Below are 17,182 nucleotides of genomic sequence, written 5' to 3' on the forward strand. Positions count from 1 at the left end.
ATCATGCTTTTCAGGATGTGAAATTGGATGGCGAAACAAGGGGCATGAGGCCAGAAGGAATCATTTTATGATTTAAATAACATCCCCAAGGAGGTGAAAGGATGATGAGGTTGGACAATCAGGTTTACCAGTTATATGTTGTAAATGAGTTTGCTTTCCTTTAGATTGAACATACAATTATGTAGGGGCTCATATAATTTGTTTGCACCTTGGTATTCACCAAGGTGTATTAATCAATGTGATGTGGCAAGGGCAATTTGGGATGAGATTTTCAATAGATTGGAAATTGCATGGGCGATGCCTCGGAGGGTGGTGGATCTCCTTGCATGTTGAAATGATCTTCATGGTAGTCCCAAGGTGACTGCAGTTTGGAGAATGATTCATTTGTACCTTATGTGGTGTGTATCTGGCTGGAAAGGAACGATAGATGGTCTGACAAGGAGCGCACTTTGGAGGAACTTTGAATTCTTTTTATGCACACTTTATTGCTTTGGTTTGCAGCTCTTGTACCCAATGGGAACTAGCACTCACAATTTCCTTGTTTCTTTTTCAGGTTCCTAGAATGTATCTAGGTGTTTTCTTTTGTAAACTCATTGTGTACTTGGACAATGCCTATTTCATTCACATTAATAAAGATGTTTGTACATGTACTTCTCATGTATCATCCTGTGTACTTGGGCTATGCATCCTTTTCTTATAAATAAAATTTCTTGATTACCTATAAAAAATATTTGTACCTATTAAAAAAAACTACGGTATTCCTCCGCCACAAGTGTGAGTTTATTAATCAAATTATTGGTCCTAATTTTGCTTTGCTCGGCTTGAAATGAACCTGCAAACTCAAGTAATTTAAAGCCATATTAACTGAACTTCAATCCAAGTTGTCCTAAATAAATAGCAAACACGTTGCACTATTTGCTCCCTGAACTGAATTTCACTTCACCATAACCAACTAGGAATTGTTAGAATTATGTTTAATGGCTGATTTCAGATTTCGTCATATATTTCTTTTGATCGGTAAAGAAGAATTTTATAGATGAGAGAAGTATGCAGAGCCCAAGTACACGGGACATATACAAGAGCAACACCTTTTTTTGTAACTACTAAGAAGTTTTATTAAGACAAGTAAATAGGTATATCCCAAGTACACATAGAGTATACAAGCGGAAACACCTAACTACAAGCTAGGAACTAAGAGCTAGGAAAAGCTAAAAGAAAATAATGTAGATTATCCCCATGTAATACAAGAACATTCGCCCAAAGACAAAGTTTGAAAGAAAAACTCTCTAAATTCTCCCAACAAACGTTCTCTATCAGCAAAACACTGCCGATTCCTTTCTAACCATAGGCACCACATCAAACATAAAGGAATCATCTTCCCAATAGCAGCAATGCTGTAACAACCAATAAATCTCTTCCAACAAGCCAAGAGATCCACCACCCTTTTAGGCATCACCCAAGCAATACCCAACCTACTGAAAATCTCGTCCCAAAAAATCTTGGCCGCCTCACAATGCAGAAGCAAATGATCAACTGATTCACCATCTTTCTTACACAACTAACACCAATCTAAACAAATTATACCGCGCTTTCTCAAATATCCGTTGTCAAAGTCTTCCCAAGAGTGACACCTACACATGATTGTCCGAAGATACAAGAAAGATAGGAATATTTATGCCATTAAAATCTATTACAATCAACCAATGGAATAAAGTACTAAGAAAAAAAAATCCCAAGCTCGTCCATTGTTTGTTCCTGATCCTCAAAGCTCCATCTATTCCTCTCCCTCCATATACACCATCATAAGAGCACCATCTTCCATATTGTAGCAATGTGACGATCACCTTGGAGGTGTCTCCAACTTGCTAGTAAATCAACCAACCTTCTCGGCAACACCCAAGCTAACCCAACGCTAGCAAAGATATCGTTCCATAAGGTCATGGAAACGTCACGATGAAGTAATAACTGGTCAAAGGACTCCCCACTCTTTTTGCACATACAATACCTATATATCACAGCTATTCGGTGTTCCTTAAGATTGTCTAAAGTGAGGACTTTCTCCAAGGAGGACATCCATATGAAAAAAGGTTTTAGGGGGGCCTTAGTCTTCCATAAGTTCTTCCATGGGAATGGGCTTGTGGTTTGCATAATGAGGGACTTGTAGAATAAACAAATGTTGAGTTTCCCCTTCTCAGATGGATGCCAAAGGATTTTGTCCACCCTCCCCCATTCACTCTACTAGTATACACAAGATTGTATACCTCTATGAATGCATCAACTTCCCAATCTTGTGCGGGCTTGGAGAAGGTGATATTCCACTAAGGGAAGCTGCTAGGGAAATCCGAAGGTCTGCAATTGAGGCCTCCTGTCTCTGTGTGATTCTATAACTCTCGAGGAAGTCTTCATTTAGGGTTCTATCACCATACCATAAATCATGCCAAAATTTACTTCCTTTAGAGATCTATCACCACATCATAAATCATGCAACAATTTAATTTTGGACCCATCACCCACTGGAAAGCAGGTCTAGAGAAAGTTGCCCGTCCTCATATGCTTCTAGAGCGCCACCATGTGTGGCCCATTCACCTTGTTCAAGCATCATCCTTCCCCGTTCGCACCATATTTTGATTCTAAGGCCTTATTGGTATCTCTGCAAAGCCTCCTCTCTCTCTTTTTGGTATCTCCATTCCCCACAACCACTTACCTAATAAGGCCTTATTGAAAACCAACAAATTATGAATTCTCAACCCTCCCATGTGTCAATAATGTACAAACCATGGACCATTTCACCAAGTGAAATTTGAACTCCTCACCCATCACTTGCCATAAGAAGTCTTATAATTCCTTTGTGGTGGGCCACCTTGTTGGGAAGTGAAAATACGATAAGAAATAGGTGGGCAAGCTGGAAAGAGTGCTTCTTTATTAACGTGACTCTATCACCTTTGGACAAGTACATCTTCCAGCTGGCCAATTTGTAGCTCCATTTTTTTCTAATAACTTGTCCCAAATAGACTTTAACTTGAATGAAATGCCCAAGGGAAGATCAAGATATTTCATTGGCAAGGTTGATACTTCAAACCCTAAAATGAAGGCCAAGCTCTCCACATTTGGAACATTTCCCACTAGAACTAGTTTTAACTTAGCTAAATTCACTTTCAATCCAGATGCCACTTCAAAACAAAGTAAGAGTGCTCTCAAAGCTCAAATGTGATCTTGGTTGGCTCCACAGAATATGAGTATCATCTCCAAATAGAAGATGGGACATCTCAAATGTGCCGATTCTTGCTCCCCCAACTACAAATCAAGATAGAAACCAAACCTCAATGAGACTTGAGATCATTTTGTTAACAACTTCCATTATGGAAACAAAAAGTAATAGAGATAAAGGATCACCTTGTTTGAAACTCCCTAGAGCTTTTGAAAAAGCCCACTCAAGGGCCATTCACCAAAATAGAGAAGAGCACAGTGGAGATACAAAATTTAATCCAAGGCCACAATCTCCCACTGAGACCACATATCTCAAGCATGTAGAGCAAGAATTTCCAATTGATTCGATCATAGCTCTTCTACACATCAACTTTGCATAGTAGCCCCAGCTCACCCAACTTAATTCTACTATCCAAGCTAACACGATAATCTTTTACCTCCACCACTCCTTTTTTTGGTACGAGGCAATGAAAGTTGCATTGAGACCTTTTCCAGAGCTTCCCCTTTCATGGAACTCATGAAAGAATCTCTTAATGTTGTCTTTAAGCACTTCCCAGCAAACCTGAACAAAAGCCATAGCAAACCCATCTAAACATGAAGCTTTGTCACCCACCATACTTTTCACTATCTTCCCTATCTCCAAACTCTTTAAAAGGCCTCTCTCGTCCACTTGTTTCTTGATAATATAGCGACTCAAAACACAATTCCGTCAAGACTCAATCTCCCAAGTGAATTGCTTTGAAAGTAGCCGCTTGTAATACTTTATGATGTGGTTCGTGAGCTCAAGGAGATTCGAAGTGGACCTCCCATCCACCATCAACCTCCCAATAACATTGTATCTGCTATGCACGTTATCCACACAATGAAAGAAATTTGTGCATTTGTTCCCCACCCTTAACCATAAGGCTTTTGAATTTTGTCTCCAAGAAACTTCTTCCATTAAAGACACCCATTCAAGGTCCGCATTCACTCAATTTCTATGAGCCCTTTCTTCTTTTGAAAGATTCTTATCCTTCTCCATACCATCTAGACCTTGGAGTTTATCCAAGAGTGAATTCTAACAACATTCCAAATTGCCAAACACCTGCTTATTCCAGGTCTTCGAGTCTTCATCAATGCCTTCAGCTTGCATGCCAACACATAGCTAAGATTTCCACAAAATATGTAGGAAGACGAATATTGTCTAACTTGGTCAATAAAGCCTTCCAATTTCAACAAAATATTTTCAAACCTAAAGTATCTTTGGCCCCCATGACTACATCCACGATCAGTGATTTTTGGAAAGTGATTTGGAAATCCTTTTTGGATTAGATAATGTGCTTCCCACTTAGGGGATATTAGCAATCTATCAATCCTTGACCAAGATGGATGCTCTCAGATGATAGACCATGTGAAGGTGGTCACCAACTAGAGGAATGTCATGGAGATCTTCCTCATAAGGAAATCAGAAAAATCCACCACTGCAGAGCTAGAACTAGAGCCTCTTGATCATCCACTTGGGAACTGAGTGACATTAATATCTACCCCAATGTGCCAATATAAACTCAATAGACTACAAAGTCCTGCCTATTCCTCTTACAATAGCTTTCTCACAATATCTAAATTAGGACCATAAACGCTGGAAAAGGCCAATTGATACCCATGTTCTACATTCTTAATCAAAATTTCCACCATAAAATTGCCTATACAAACTACCAATTTTTCCACCACCCTTTTGCCCCGCATTACCAAGATGCCTCCCGATGCACCCCATTACACGGCAAGACCACCCCACTTGAAGATAACTCCACAATCTCCTTATTAATCTTGCGGAATGAACACCAACTTCGTCACTTGGAAACGTATGTCTACTTTCCAACCCTCAAAGCTAATTTCTAACTTTGGTGCACTTCTCTAGTTCATTCAACCCCATTACATTCCACATGATGATTTTGAGCTTCATAATACCACCAACATTGCCTTTTGCTTTGTTCTTCCACAACTCACAATCCCTCCATAATTCAACAAGTAAGGTTTGGTTTAGTTACACAAACAAACCATCTCATCTCATATAATCATTACAACTTTCTCAAACTCTCATACAAAATATAATAGACAATTCAACTTTATCAAATCTCCAAATAAAAATAATATTAAAAAATTATATTCTAACAATATTTTATTTAACTTTCAACTTTTATCTCATATCATCTGTGTAACTAAACGGGGCCTAAGTCTCTTTAGTTCCCTTTCTCTTTCCTTAATTGAATTACACTCTAAAGCCAAGTTTGAGTTGGTATGTCCAACTTCAAAAGCAGTAATTAGGGCCATGAATAGATCTTCAAAACCAGCACAAGAGTCCTACACAAATTTGGATGTCCTTAGCTTCGAGTAAAACCCAATTTGACACATGCATCTTGTCATTCATGTTCACATAAAATGATTTCAAAGGAGGAGGCTCATCCCAAGGTTCATCATTGTTTACCAGAGCACCCGCCACCTCCAAAGCCTCAATCACCACCAGCAAGAGCTCCCTTATAAATATGTTCAAACCCTTCAAAGGTAAAAATCACCATAGCACTGGTAGTTGCTCAAACACCCCCCTACACCCAAGATTTCATTGTTGCCCAAGAGTCAATCTCTCCTTCAAAAAACTTTTTCCACTTCTTTCTTCGTCAATGGCGTCCTTCGAAAACTCATCAACCAAAACCAAGCCGCTTTCCGCCGGTGAAGGTATCTATGCAGCTACAGGTAGTTGAATTGATGACATCGGCACCTCTTTGATGATACAAGATGCAAAAACCCATTTCAAACAAAGACCCTGGTATCGCAACTATGGGGACAAGTAGAAGGTTGATTCAGATCACAGAGAGTACGAAGATCACAAAAGAATTGACCTTGGGGCCTTCCTCTGTAAACTAGCTAGGAAAAACCTTGGAAGAGAGTACAATTGGTGACTAGAAAGATTTCTTGGCAACATCCCATGACGGAAGAAAAAACTACATTGCCAAAAAATGCTTAAATACTCACAAAAGATATGGCTCTAGTGGAGTACGGAGGTGGTGGGGGACAAGGATTCATCTTTGTTCCTAAAGGAGTGGAAGGGATGGGATGGAAGAAAATCAGGCACTCTAAGAAGCTTGCAGCAGCTCAAAGAATTGCATACAAGTTGGCTCACATGTGACTCAAATTTCCAAGCAGCAGTTGCCGGTATTGAAAAAATAAGCTTCTAAGTAACATGCAGAGGTGGTTCGAGTTCCATGTCCCCGTTCTGGCACTAATAGACGAGTCACTAATAGAGGGCTTAGGACGTGTAGGAACATCGGAGCTATGGAAGAGGGCAATACCAAAAATTCAAATGAGTAGGAAGTAGCTGTTGCAGAGACAGGCTACAGATGTGCACTGCCTACTAAAACCTGCGAGGTTACGTAGAAAGGGAAGGGGCTCACTTTTCAAGGAGAAAATTGTAGAGAAGGCAAACAGAGCCTTAAAATCTATTAAAAAGGAATTGCTGAGTGTGAGGTGGTCAGTCAACGACTTAATAATGAAGGTAGATGTGGATTTGAGCTCGGGCTCATGCATGTCTTCAGGCGTGGGCAGAAGTGGATTGAATCAATCAGTGGGTAGAAATGGAAGGTCAAACGAAGAGAGAAGATTCACTTGGGTCAAGAAAGAGGCCAGTGTAATTCTATTTGAATAAATAGCAAGTTAAATTTCCACAAAATCTTCTGGCTAGTTGGTTGTTTCCTTTTGTATGCTTCCAACATACTTGAGTTGCGCCCCTCTACAATGAAATTGCATTAACAAAAATTCTGTAACAGAATGAATTTTCTAAATCACCTTTTTTATAAGTAATCAAAAGATTTTATTATAAATTTTTTTAAGTAAAAAAAAACAAAAGGCATAACTAGGTAGGTACATAGGAAGCATACAAGAGAAGAACACCTAACTAGAAATAGGAAAAGAAACAAAAAAATAAAATGAAAATTCATTCCATAAAGTTGCCCACAGAAATGAAGTACTTATAATAATAAAAGATAGTCTTCGAGTCCTGTATTGTCTGCTGGCAATTCTCCTTCTATCATTCATTTCCCTCCAAACACGTACACCATACAAGACAAATAGGGACGATCTTCCACACTGCTGCAATTTGTGGGCTACATAACATTATAATGCAGATTTAAGTATACCTTGTCAAGTGCAAGAATCTTCGTCCATATGAATACAAGAATTTGCCGAAGTTCAGGTGTGATCGTTTGCAACAGCTTCAGAACATATGGAAATATCCCAACAGACAGAGCCTGCAAAAACAGAAAAGTAACTCACTGAGGCAATTGTTGTATTAATCACTAAAAGATGAAAGAGAGCAGCAACAACAAAGCTACCAGTAGGTACCAGATCTACTGCCCAGGATCCCATATCAAGGAATCTCCCAAGAAGATATAGTGCCCGAAATCGATGACTTTGACTAAGTAAAACCTGAAACCAAGATAGTTTGTAGACATTTTATGATAAGCAAAGATGAGTAAAAACAGCCAAGACTCTGATCCTTTAAAAGAACAAAAATCTATTTTGCATGGAGGGCGAAAATGGAAAGAATTGAGCCAGGGAGGAAAGTATATAAAGTAAAAGTTCAATCCTAAAATATAGTAATCATTCCACCATCAGCACCTTAGAAGTTGCCAAAGTAATTTCCATCAACCATATAATGGCTATACAAGAAGGCTTTACCGTATTACCATCTCCACTTAAAGAAAAAGTATACCAAGAGTAACGACGCCCAAGGTCACTGTTCTTAGTTACTTCTAGAATCAACACTGGTAAAACAATTTGTTCACAACTCTTAATAAAATTATACTGTAAAGGCTAAGCCACCGAAAAATAAACATAGTTAAGTCAGATTTGCATCAGAGCAATATTTTCGACCAAACATACCCACTACTAAAGAAAGCAGGACCCGGGAAATTTGGTCAAAAAGTCATGCAAATGATATAGGAAGGATGACCAACTGTTGGCCCCAAAACTAAAGAGCAAGTTAAGTGCTGCACCTGAAGAACAATAGGCAACTGCTCTGGTGGTTTCTTGTGTTCGGATCCATGGTCAAGCCATACCTCAAAAGCTGTCAATTGCTCGGTGAAAAATGGACTAGCCTGAAACAACATAAACACGTGCTATTTAGAGGACCAAAAAAAAAGGAATATAATTCAAGCAAACAAAGCAACATTCTTCTTAATTCATTTAACATTGAAGCTGAATTCTAAAATCATGGAAGCCCAGAGTAACAGATACAAATAGGTACAGTAAAACCCAATGAACATACCACAAACTCTGCATTAGGGTCCTCAATCAATGATGGAAGCTGAGCAAGGCAGATCTCAGCAGCCATGTCCCATGCATCCCTGCATTGTGCAAACATGACCGTGACACACCGGAATCTCATAAACACAACCAAATAAAATTTAAAAGTATCGCCTGCGTACCACATGTGATGCTGATGGGTTGGTGGCAACATTGGGTGAGAGATGGGGGAACAATTAGCAGAACGCATAATTCGCTCCGCAAGTAAAAAATTTCGAAATAAACTGGCAACTAACAAATCTTGTCTGAACAGTCTCTGAAAAAGATCTGAAGTGCAAAACTAAGCATTGGCTGCGTGTACCACTAACAAAAAGCATGAATGAAAAAGGCAATATCATGCTATGGAGAATTAAATCTGTAAAATGATAATTTACCACGAGGAAGAACATTCCAGGCAATCGTGTCAGTAACAGCCGTAAAAATCCAGTTCAATTCACCCAGAAGTGTTTTACGGTCATTCTGGCGGCCTGGAATTTTATCTATGAGGGAATCATCAAGGGACTCACGAAGCAAGGAACGCTTGCAGAACCTATGACAAAATATGACTCAATTAATGGAAGGATATAACCACTCATCTTAAGTTCAAATATTGCCAAAAATATGCAGGTCCATAGAAAACAAGAAAAACTACGAAACAGAAACCTTATACAAGCAAAAATGAAGGTCAGCAAGCAAGCATTCATCACTCGCAAGTTTACACATACAGCACAGACAGTTCACGATCAACCCAACTAAAAAAACCACTAAAGAGCTTAACCAGCAACAAATTTGTTTTTTTCTATGAAATGAGAGATATGAATATTGCATTACAGCTTTTTACAAATCTGCCCTTAACATCGAAATATGGGAAAAAACCCATCATCACATGTTCCCTCACAACGGACAATTTAAGGACAAGACATGTAGTCATGATCAACTGGTGTTGCATATGTAAGAGAAATGGGGAGTCTGTTTATCATCTCTTTCATTGTGATATTGCAAGCCCATTGTGGCATGACTTCTTCGGGCGGGTTGGATTGGTTTGGGTCACACCTAAAAGAATTGAGCAGCTTTTTAATTTTTGGGAAGATTGGCATCTCACATATTGCAACAATGCGGAAGATGGTTCCAATTTGCCTCATTTGGTGTATTTGGAATGAGAGATTTAAAAAAGCTTTCAAGGACCACAAGCAGATGATGGAAGCACTCAAGTAACTTCTTGTTTTGTGGTAAGTAAAAAAAAAAAAAAAGTTCTTGACTATCAGCAGTCTTTTCCCCTTGGACTCTATCTGTAGGCTTTAATGGTCTCCACTTGCATGAATTTTTAGCACTCTTTTCCCCGGCTGTACCTATAGCACTCTTTTCCCTATATACTACTTGTATACTTGAGTTGTGCCTTTTGCGCTTATGAATAAAAATTTATTAATCATAAAAAAGGAACTGACAGTAGTAAATCATTCGGTGCACTAATTTAAAATGTGAGAAAGCATTTAATGCACTATCCTTAATATTGTGCCTTCTTAAAGGAAATATATATATTAAGGATGGCAGCAGTAAATCCTATCAGAGTTAACCAACTAACAACTAATAACCATCTAAGGCTTATTTTTTGCAAACTCTTCCAAGATCTTGCAAGAGAAAATACTACAATGACATGCTAACCAACTTTAATGCACCAATTCTTTTTTTTTTTTTTAGCCTAAAAATTAGTACAAACAGATCAAACCAAAACATAAAAGTTTGTTAAATTTAATAAGGAAAATAATATAAATTTTTCTTATTGGTAAACAGATAATATTTCAAATTCGGTATTCAGAAGGCAATATTATTTACAACGAAACATGACGGTGATGGGTAGCATCCATATAAAAAGTTGGTTTTTCCAAAAGGAGAACAAAGTTTCAACTAGTAGTAAAATTGAACAAACAACAGGGAGATATATTTTACCATCTTAATGCCATCTTTATGGGAGTTGTAAGGCAAGAAGTAAACACATCAGCAGGAAATTCGGCACTTTGTGGAAGAGTCTCATGTGCTTCACAGGCTGCAAGCAGAATGCAATCCCTTGAGGATCCAGAAGCACCCCAATCATTAAGCTATCAAAAACAACCAAAAGTTACCTTAACAGTCTGAATAACAATAATATCTTCCTACATCATGGCTACCAAATCAACATGTAAAATGAACTATAGCAAAGACACTTTTTAAATACCTCATGGAAGGCATTGATGATCAACCCAGCAGCAGAGCAGTCAAAAACATATATCGATGGTGTTTTCAACCAGGAATCAAGGTCACTGATTGGCAAGGGTATATATTGTGTGTAGCTCTGCTACAATAACATGAATCAGATCACAATAACAAGGTATTTAATAGTGACAATAAAACAGTACAAACATAAGTTTAGAAAGTAGTCACAAACCATATTAAAGAGCCAAATTTCACCATTAGCGGTAGGTTTCGGCACACCATGTCCATTATAATGGAACAAAACCCTCTCAGTCTTGGCATATTTACGACATGTATTACAAAGTTTCTTCACTTCCTCCACAGGAGGATCAAGTTGATATCTACAACGAGCCTGCTAAAGTGTCAGCAAATTAAAAACGAACTGGATGCCCTAACGTGTCAAAGGAATGCATGATAAAATGTTTGTACCTTTGGTTGCCATCTTTCATACTGGCTACTCAAGGTTTTCCCGATTGTTTCCATTGCTTTACGAGATGCCATAGAAAAAGGATCTGCACAAATGCGAGCATATATAAAGAATAAAAAAAAAATAGATTTACTTTTTTCAAGGTAAAAACAAAAACAATTCTAGCCACGAAAAAATTTGAAAAAAAATTCCACCAATTATAGACCATGTTTCATTTGATAGCCAAAAAAATAAATAAATGAAAATGATGACTAAAACTTGTTTGGATTGCCATTCAGATGTTAACTTACTAGTCACAAATCTAGCATTTTTTTCACTTTCATGGAAATCAAACAATACAACATGCTAGAACGTAAGTAAATAAAACACATAAATAGTAACAACAATATAGATAAGTACAGAATAAGATTAAAAAAAATCAAAGAATAAGTCAATAATTTAAACTCAAAATATAATGAATAAAATTAGAATCAAAAGATACGGCAAATGAGCAAGGACACTGAATCCCTTTTAACATATTTTACAATTACTTTCATAAGCATATGAACACAAAATTCCTTCTAAACACTCTTGAGAATTAGTTACTTTAAAGAAACAAAAACTTGCTTCACCTAAAGATTATAGATGAATCAATAAAGATTCTAATCTTCTCAAAAACTACCCAAGACTGTTTTAGGCCTCATTTGGTTACACAATTCAGACGAGATGAGATGAGATATTTTGTTGAAAGTTGAATAAAATATTGTTATAATATAATTTTTTAATACTAGTTTTGTTTTGGAATTTAAAAAAATTGAATTGTTTATTATATTTTGTGTGAAAATTTGAGAAAGTTGTAATGATTATATGAGATGAGATGATATGAGATAATTTGATTATGTATAACCAAACCAGCCCTTACTCTATTGGAAACCTACGTACAATATCTGCAGAACATCCAACCAAAAGAAGTTTAATGAAAGAAAAATATTTGCCACATATTATACGTACTCACTAATAATATAAAAAATTGATAGTAAATAGCATTAAGTATTCGAGGTCTATCATTGATCTCTTGGACTGGAAAGATTCCTTAAAATGCCAACCAAAGAAATTTAACATTTAACAAACAAACAATAAAACCAAAAGGAATATAAGGGAATCGGCAACTTATATGAACCTATCCAGCACTCCATTCTAGCACAAGGAGATATCTTGATTACATCAGGTGGATCCACACCAATGTTTAAACATAAAACGAGAGCAACGCATCCCGTCTTCATCTGCGTAAAAAATGAGAGTTAATAAAAAGAAAACATTCATTTATAAGACACAATTTTCTCAAGATCCATTTATCAGAATAGACTAAAACAAAGAAGTGATTAGAGAGAGAGAGAGAGACTCATTACTATATATGAAACAAAGGCTCGATTGTCAAAACAAAAATCTCTCAAGCGTGAGAAGAATCAAAAAAAGATTCAAGCAATTAGAGGCAGCTTAGCGTATAAAGACAATTGAAGGCCGGTTTTTCCCCCTACAGAAAACCTCATCCTTACTCCCCACTATACTCTTTTCCATTTAACTAACATAGGCAAAATCTCTATTTCCTCATGGCAAATCAACTGCATTGTATAGTCAGAGATTGGGATAGATTCCCATTAAAAAATAACTGCCTCGTCCTAAAAAAGCAAACCTCAACGAGCCTAGATAGCGTCATCAAAGCTAGGGCTTACTTTAAAAGGTTGGCCCAAGCAATAGAAGTAAAGTTGCAATGTAGTTTTTGTGAGTAATATCGTGCCCTATTCAGACCCTATGACATGAATTATAAATTTGGATGCCACTTTGAAAACTCAGTAATTCTGAGAGAAATTGTAGCCCCGCCACTCAGATAAGTAAACCCAAAACTCTAACCCTCACAAATCTTGTAATTCCTTGCTGCCCACATGGTAGACTGCCTCTCACTTGCAGACCACGTGGCCAGCTGAATAAAATTATATTGGGCATATATCAAATAGCACAAAACAACAACCATGATGCCTTATTTCACATCTTTTATCTTTTATTTAGCGTTGTAGAATGGTTTTAGGCGTTTCTTCTGTATACTCCCTGTGTACATAGGCTATGCCTATTTTCATTCACTTCAATAAAATTTGATTCTTACTTACTAAAAAAAAAAAAAAACAACCATGATGCCTAGGCAACCAATAAGGTGTTTTCAGTGGGGGAAACAAGGAGTTACATTTTCCTATGATAGTGTATTTGGCGGGAGAGGAACGATAAAGGCTTTGAAGATCGCAAGCGATTGATGGACAAGTTTAAATTTTTCTTATTTAACACTTTACTCCATTGGTTGATTGTACTACACTTTAAGATCTGAATATCCATGGGTTCCTTCTATCCCTAGTCAACCATGCCTAGGCGTTGCTCTTCTATATGTTCCATGTACCTGAGCTATGCCGAGTTCTCATCAATAAAACTTTTTTTTACTGATAAAAAAAAAAATAATAGTCACATACAAACCATACAAGCCATGACGAGGACCAGATTAAACCATGACCTGCAATGATTGGACATATCACTATTTGATCAAGCATACACTTTCTAATTTTCCTATGTATTTCATGTCCTTATTTCCACTTCAAACTGGTGTAGTTAATCTCACCTGGTAAGCTGGCCAATGTACGTTCTCCGGTTATTGAGGGTGAGTCAGATAGGACTTGCTATTCTATAATCGTGCAGTCTTGAGGAAGTGGCTTTGGAATTATCAGAATGAGAGAGAGGCATTATGCAGAAAAATTGAAGACGCTAAGTAAGGATGCTTGTGGGATGGGTGGTATTCTAATGAGCCTAAGGGCCTTGTTAGGTGGGACTATGGAAGAACATAAAGGTGGGGGAAGTTCTCTAAGCATATTAGATTTGAAGTGGGGGATGGTGCTAAGATCATGTTGTAACATAATTGGTGTTACGCTAATAGGGCTATCAAAGAAGCTTGCCCAGAGCAGTATAGTGAGGTACGTGCTAAAGATGCTTTGATGGCAAACCTTTTGGAGATAAATAGTGAACTCCCTAGAGGAATTTGATCTTTATCAAAGTGGCTCATTATTGAGAGGTTGAGGCCTCTACTGCATTTTCTAATCTGTAGTACTCCACTAGTTTGATAAGAAGAGGTGAAGAATAAGTTATATTGGTCCCCTTCCAAGAAAGGGAGATTCAATGTTCATTCCTTCCACAACGTCCTTATTTTACATCATAACAACCCTTTCCTTGGAAGAGAATAGGCAAACTAAGGTAACTCCAAGAACTAAATTAGATGGATAACCTTAGCAAAGGACACATTGATGTCTTTGAGTTGTATTTCATGTGTAAGAGGTGTGGGAAGTCTGTGGACTAAATTAGATGGATTGCCAGGTGGATGGTGCGTTGTAAAATGATTTCTCTAGCAACATTGGTTTGGCACGGGTCACGCCCAAAAGCATGGCAAACCTTTTTAATTCATGGAGGGGATTAGTTGGTACCCCAGGTAGCCCACACATCTCAGCAGCTCCAAAATGATTCCTAATTCTTCATATGGTGTATTTGGAGGGAAATAAATTATAGAAACTCTTTCTCAACGCTCTCTTCTTTTGAACAGCTTCTATAGACTTTCATGGTCTTAATCTCGATGACTTTCTAGTACAATCTCGTTGTACTTGGAATGCGGATTCTGCATTTTTTAACGATATTCTTATTACTTCGTCATCAAAATGATATTCCTATTGCCTTCTAAAAAAAATTGCTTAACAAACGAACGTTAAAACTTAAACGGGAAAAATTAGAAAGGCAAACTTCAGCTTCCGTAATCAAGAAATGCCACGCCAATCCTCAATTAATAGATTCAAACTAAAACTAGCCCATAGTTCACGGCATTAGCTACTCCAGATAAGGTTTTCATTGAGATCTTATAGTTGTGACAGAGATGAACAAATAAGATCAATTTCTGCCAAATTATCGAACAAACGTGACCATAAGAGCAACTTCAGCATCCACGAAAACAAAAGTAGTAGTAGCAAGAGAGACTTGGGGGCTTACTCGGTCCTTAGGCCGCCATTTCGAGACCAACCCGTTATCAGAAGGACCGGTGGGCACACACCCTTCGAAGGCCTCGTGACGAAGCTCACACAAGACCTTGTTCTGTGGCAAGTATTCCATGCTGGTCGTGGTGGAAGCCGAGGCATTGCCATGACTACTGCTGGCAGTCTCCGAATCCCGTCTATGCGAGGCAAAATCCGCGTCTTCGTGGCTCGAAGCGCACTCGTCGAAGTGGTTCGAGACCACCGCCGTCATAACCGAAGATTGCGAATACCTAGACGCCATTAAATCACCCAATGCCATTCAAATCCCCAAACCCCCTCAAAGCGCAAACCAAACCAACTGCCCTAACCGGAAAACCATACTAGTTAGAAATGGAAACCAAACCCAGGGCTTTTGGGGAGGAGCTAATCAGGATCGGGAGGATTGAGAGAGATAGAAATGGATAGAAAGAGATAAAAAGAAACTAAGCCAATCTAATCAACGAAGCCGCTGAACCAGCGGCGCATGGAGATTCGTCTGAGAAAAGCGAGAGAATCCAGCTCGGAAGACCCTCGGAAAAGGAAGAAAGGTTTCTGAAAGCTCCAGAAACCCTAAGCCCCGAAGAGGATGATGGAAGCGCATACGGCAGTGGCGGCGACCAAAAACAGGAAATATCTCTCAAAATTAGGACTTATGAGGAAGAAAACTGATTAGACTGTCTCTGCGTGTATATGTGCGCGTTCGTGTTGGTGTATAGTGTGGGCGTCTTTCCCTTTTTTTACCGAATGCTTTTTAATTTGTATACCTTCAACCTCCCGTTAGTTTTTCTTTTTTTTTTTTTTTAGTTTTTCTTTTTTTTTAATTTTTTTTTTTTTTAAGTCACCATCCCCCGTCTCATTTTCTTTTCCCAAAATTAATCTCTCCATCATAAATAAATAAATAAAACTCTCTCTCACAGCTGCTTGTTCCCCTGCCGTGGTAATTTTTCAAATAAAAATATTATATATAATCGTTTTTATATTTTTTTATACATTTTATTAATGTAATTAATTATGCATTAAAAAAATTAATATAACCAATTATATTAATAAAATGTGTAAAAAAATACGCAAAAACTTGTTTTTACCTCTCTTGTGAAGAAGGGGATTTACGCCCCTTTTGATTTCATCTCATTCCAATACTTAAATATTATAAAACACTTTTTAATTTTAAATCTTTAACTTCTTTTTCTAATCATTATAGTTTTTTTAAATTTTCAAATAAAATATAAAAAACAATTCAATTTTTACAAATTTTAAAGCAAAAATTATATTATAATTTTATAATGTTTTTATTCAACTTTTCCTCTTATCTTTTCTAAAATCTCATAAAATATTTTAACTCAAACAATTGCATTATTATTAACAAACTATTTTAATACTATTTACAATTTTTTCCTTTTATATCATTTCATATCTGTTGACCACTATACTGCAATCACAGTAGACATGAAGAAAGAATCTACCATCCAAGATCAAGCTACACTGTTGTAATCAATGATTGCACTGATTGAGAGAGTTTCCAAATTTGAAGAAGAAAATCATGCATTTTCTATGCTTTTGATGTTGTAATCTTGTACTTTAATCTTGTAATCTTATATTTACATATTTAGACTTTACATTACAATGTGTATATAAATAGGCATGTAAAACTAAGGCAATCACAATTTTTGAGTTTCCCATTCTTCTCTTTTTCATTTTCACATTCTTTTCTATGTTGTTATTATTTTTACATGGCATCAAAAGTCACAAAGGCTAACATCGAAATTCATCATGTCAAATAAATCATATGTTGCTTCCTTCCTCATTTCAAACCTTACTCAACTCATCTCCATTAAACTAGACAACAACAACTACTTATTATGGGTTTCATAATTCCTACTAGTGTTAAGAACCCATGATCTTGTAGGAATTTTAGATGGATCTAAGCTATGTC

At 37.2% G+C, this 17,182-nt stretch overlaps 1 protein-coding gene across 2 annotated transcripts in view; it reads right to left on the bottom strand.

The window, feature by feature from the left end:
* Positions 1-15,966, bottom strand: part of LOC122276090 (regulatory-associated protein of TOR 1-like) — a 29,127-nt gene extending 13,161 nt beyond the window's left edge. Inside the window, exons 1-12 of one of the 2 annotated variants that reach the window (XM_043085550.1) lie at positions 15,227-15,966; positions 12,339-12,441; positions 11,182-11,264; positions 10,946-11,104; positions 10,736-10,855; positions 10,471-10,619; positions 8,919-9,073; positions 8,667-8,811; positions 8,507-8,585; positions 8,235-8,336; positions 7,582-7,665; positions 7,377-7,487 (exon numbers count right to left, since the gene is read on the bottom strand). In XM_043085550.1, the coding sequence (XP_042941484.1) occupies positions 7,377-7,487; positions 7,582-7,665; positions 8,235-8,336; positions 8,507-8,585; positions 8,667-8,811; positions 8,919-9,073; positions 10,471-10,619; positions 10,736-10,855; positions 10,946-11,104; positions 11,182-11,264; positions 12,339-12,441; positions 15,227-15,529 (1,593 nt within the window). In that variant the 5' untranslated portion in view covers positions 15,530-15,966. The remainder of the gene's footprint in view (positions 1-7,376; positions 7,488-7,581; positions 7,666-8,234; positions 8,337-8,506; positions 8,586-8,666; positions 8,812-8,918; positions 9,074-10,470; positions 10,620-10,735; positions 10,856-10,945; positions 11,105-11,181; positions 11,265-12,338; positions 12,442-15,226) is intronic. The other variant, XM_043085551.1, reaches the window with a different exon arrangement.
* Between the last annotated feature and the right edge of the window lie 1,216 nt (positions 15,967-17,182).

Source organism: Carya illinoinensis, chromosome 9 (genome assembly GCF_018687715.1).
Source record: "Carya illinoinensis cultivar Pawnee chromosome 9, C.illinoinensisPawnee_v1, whole genome shotgun sequence".
NCBI classification, from domain to species: Eukaryota; Viridiplantae; Streptophyta; class Magnoliopsida; order Fagales; family Juglandaceae; genus Carya; species Carya illinoinensis.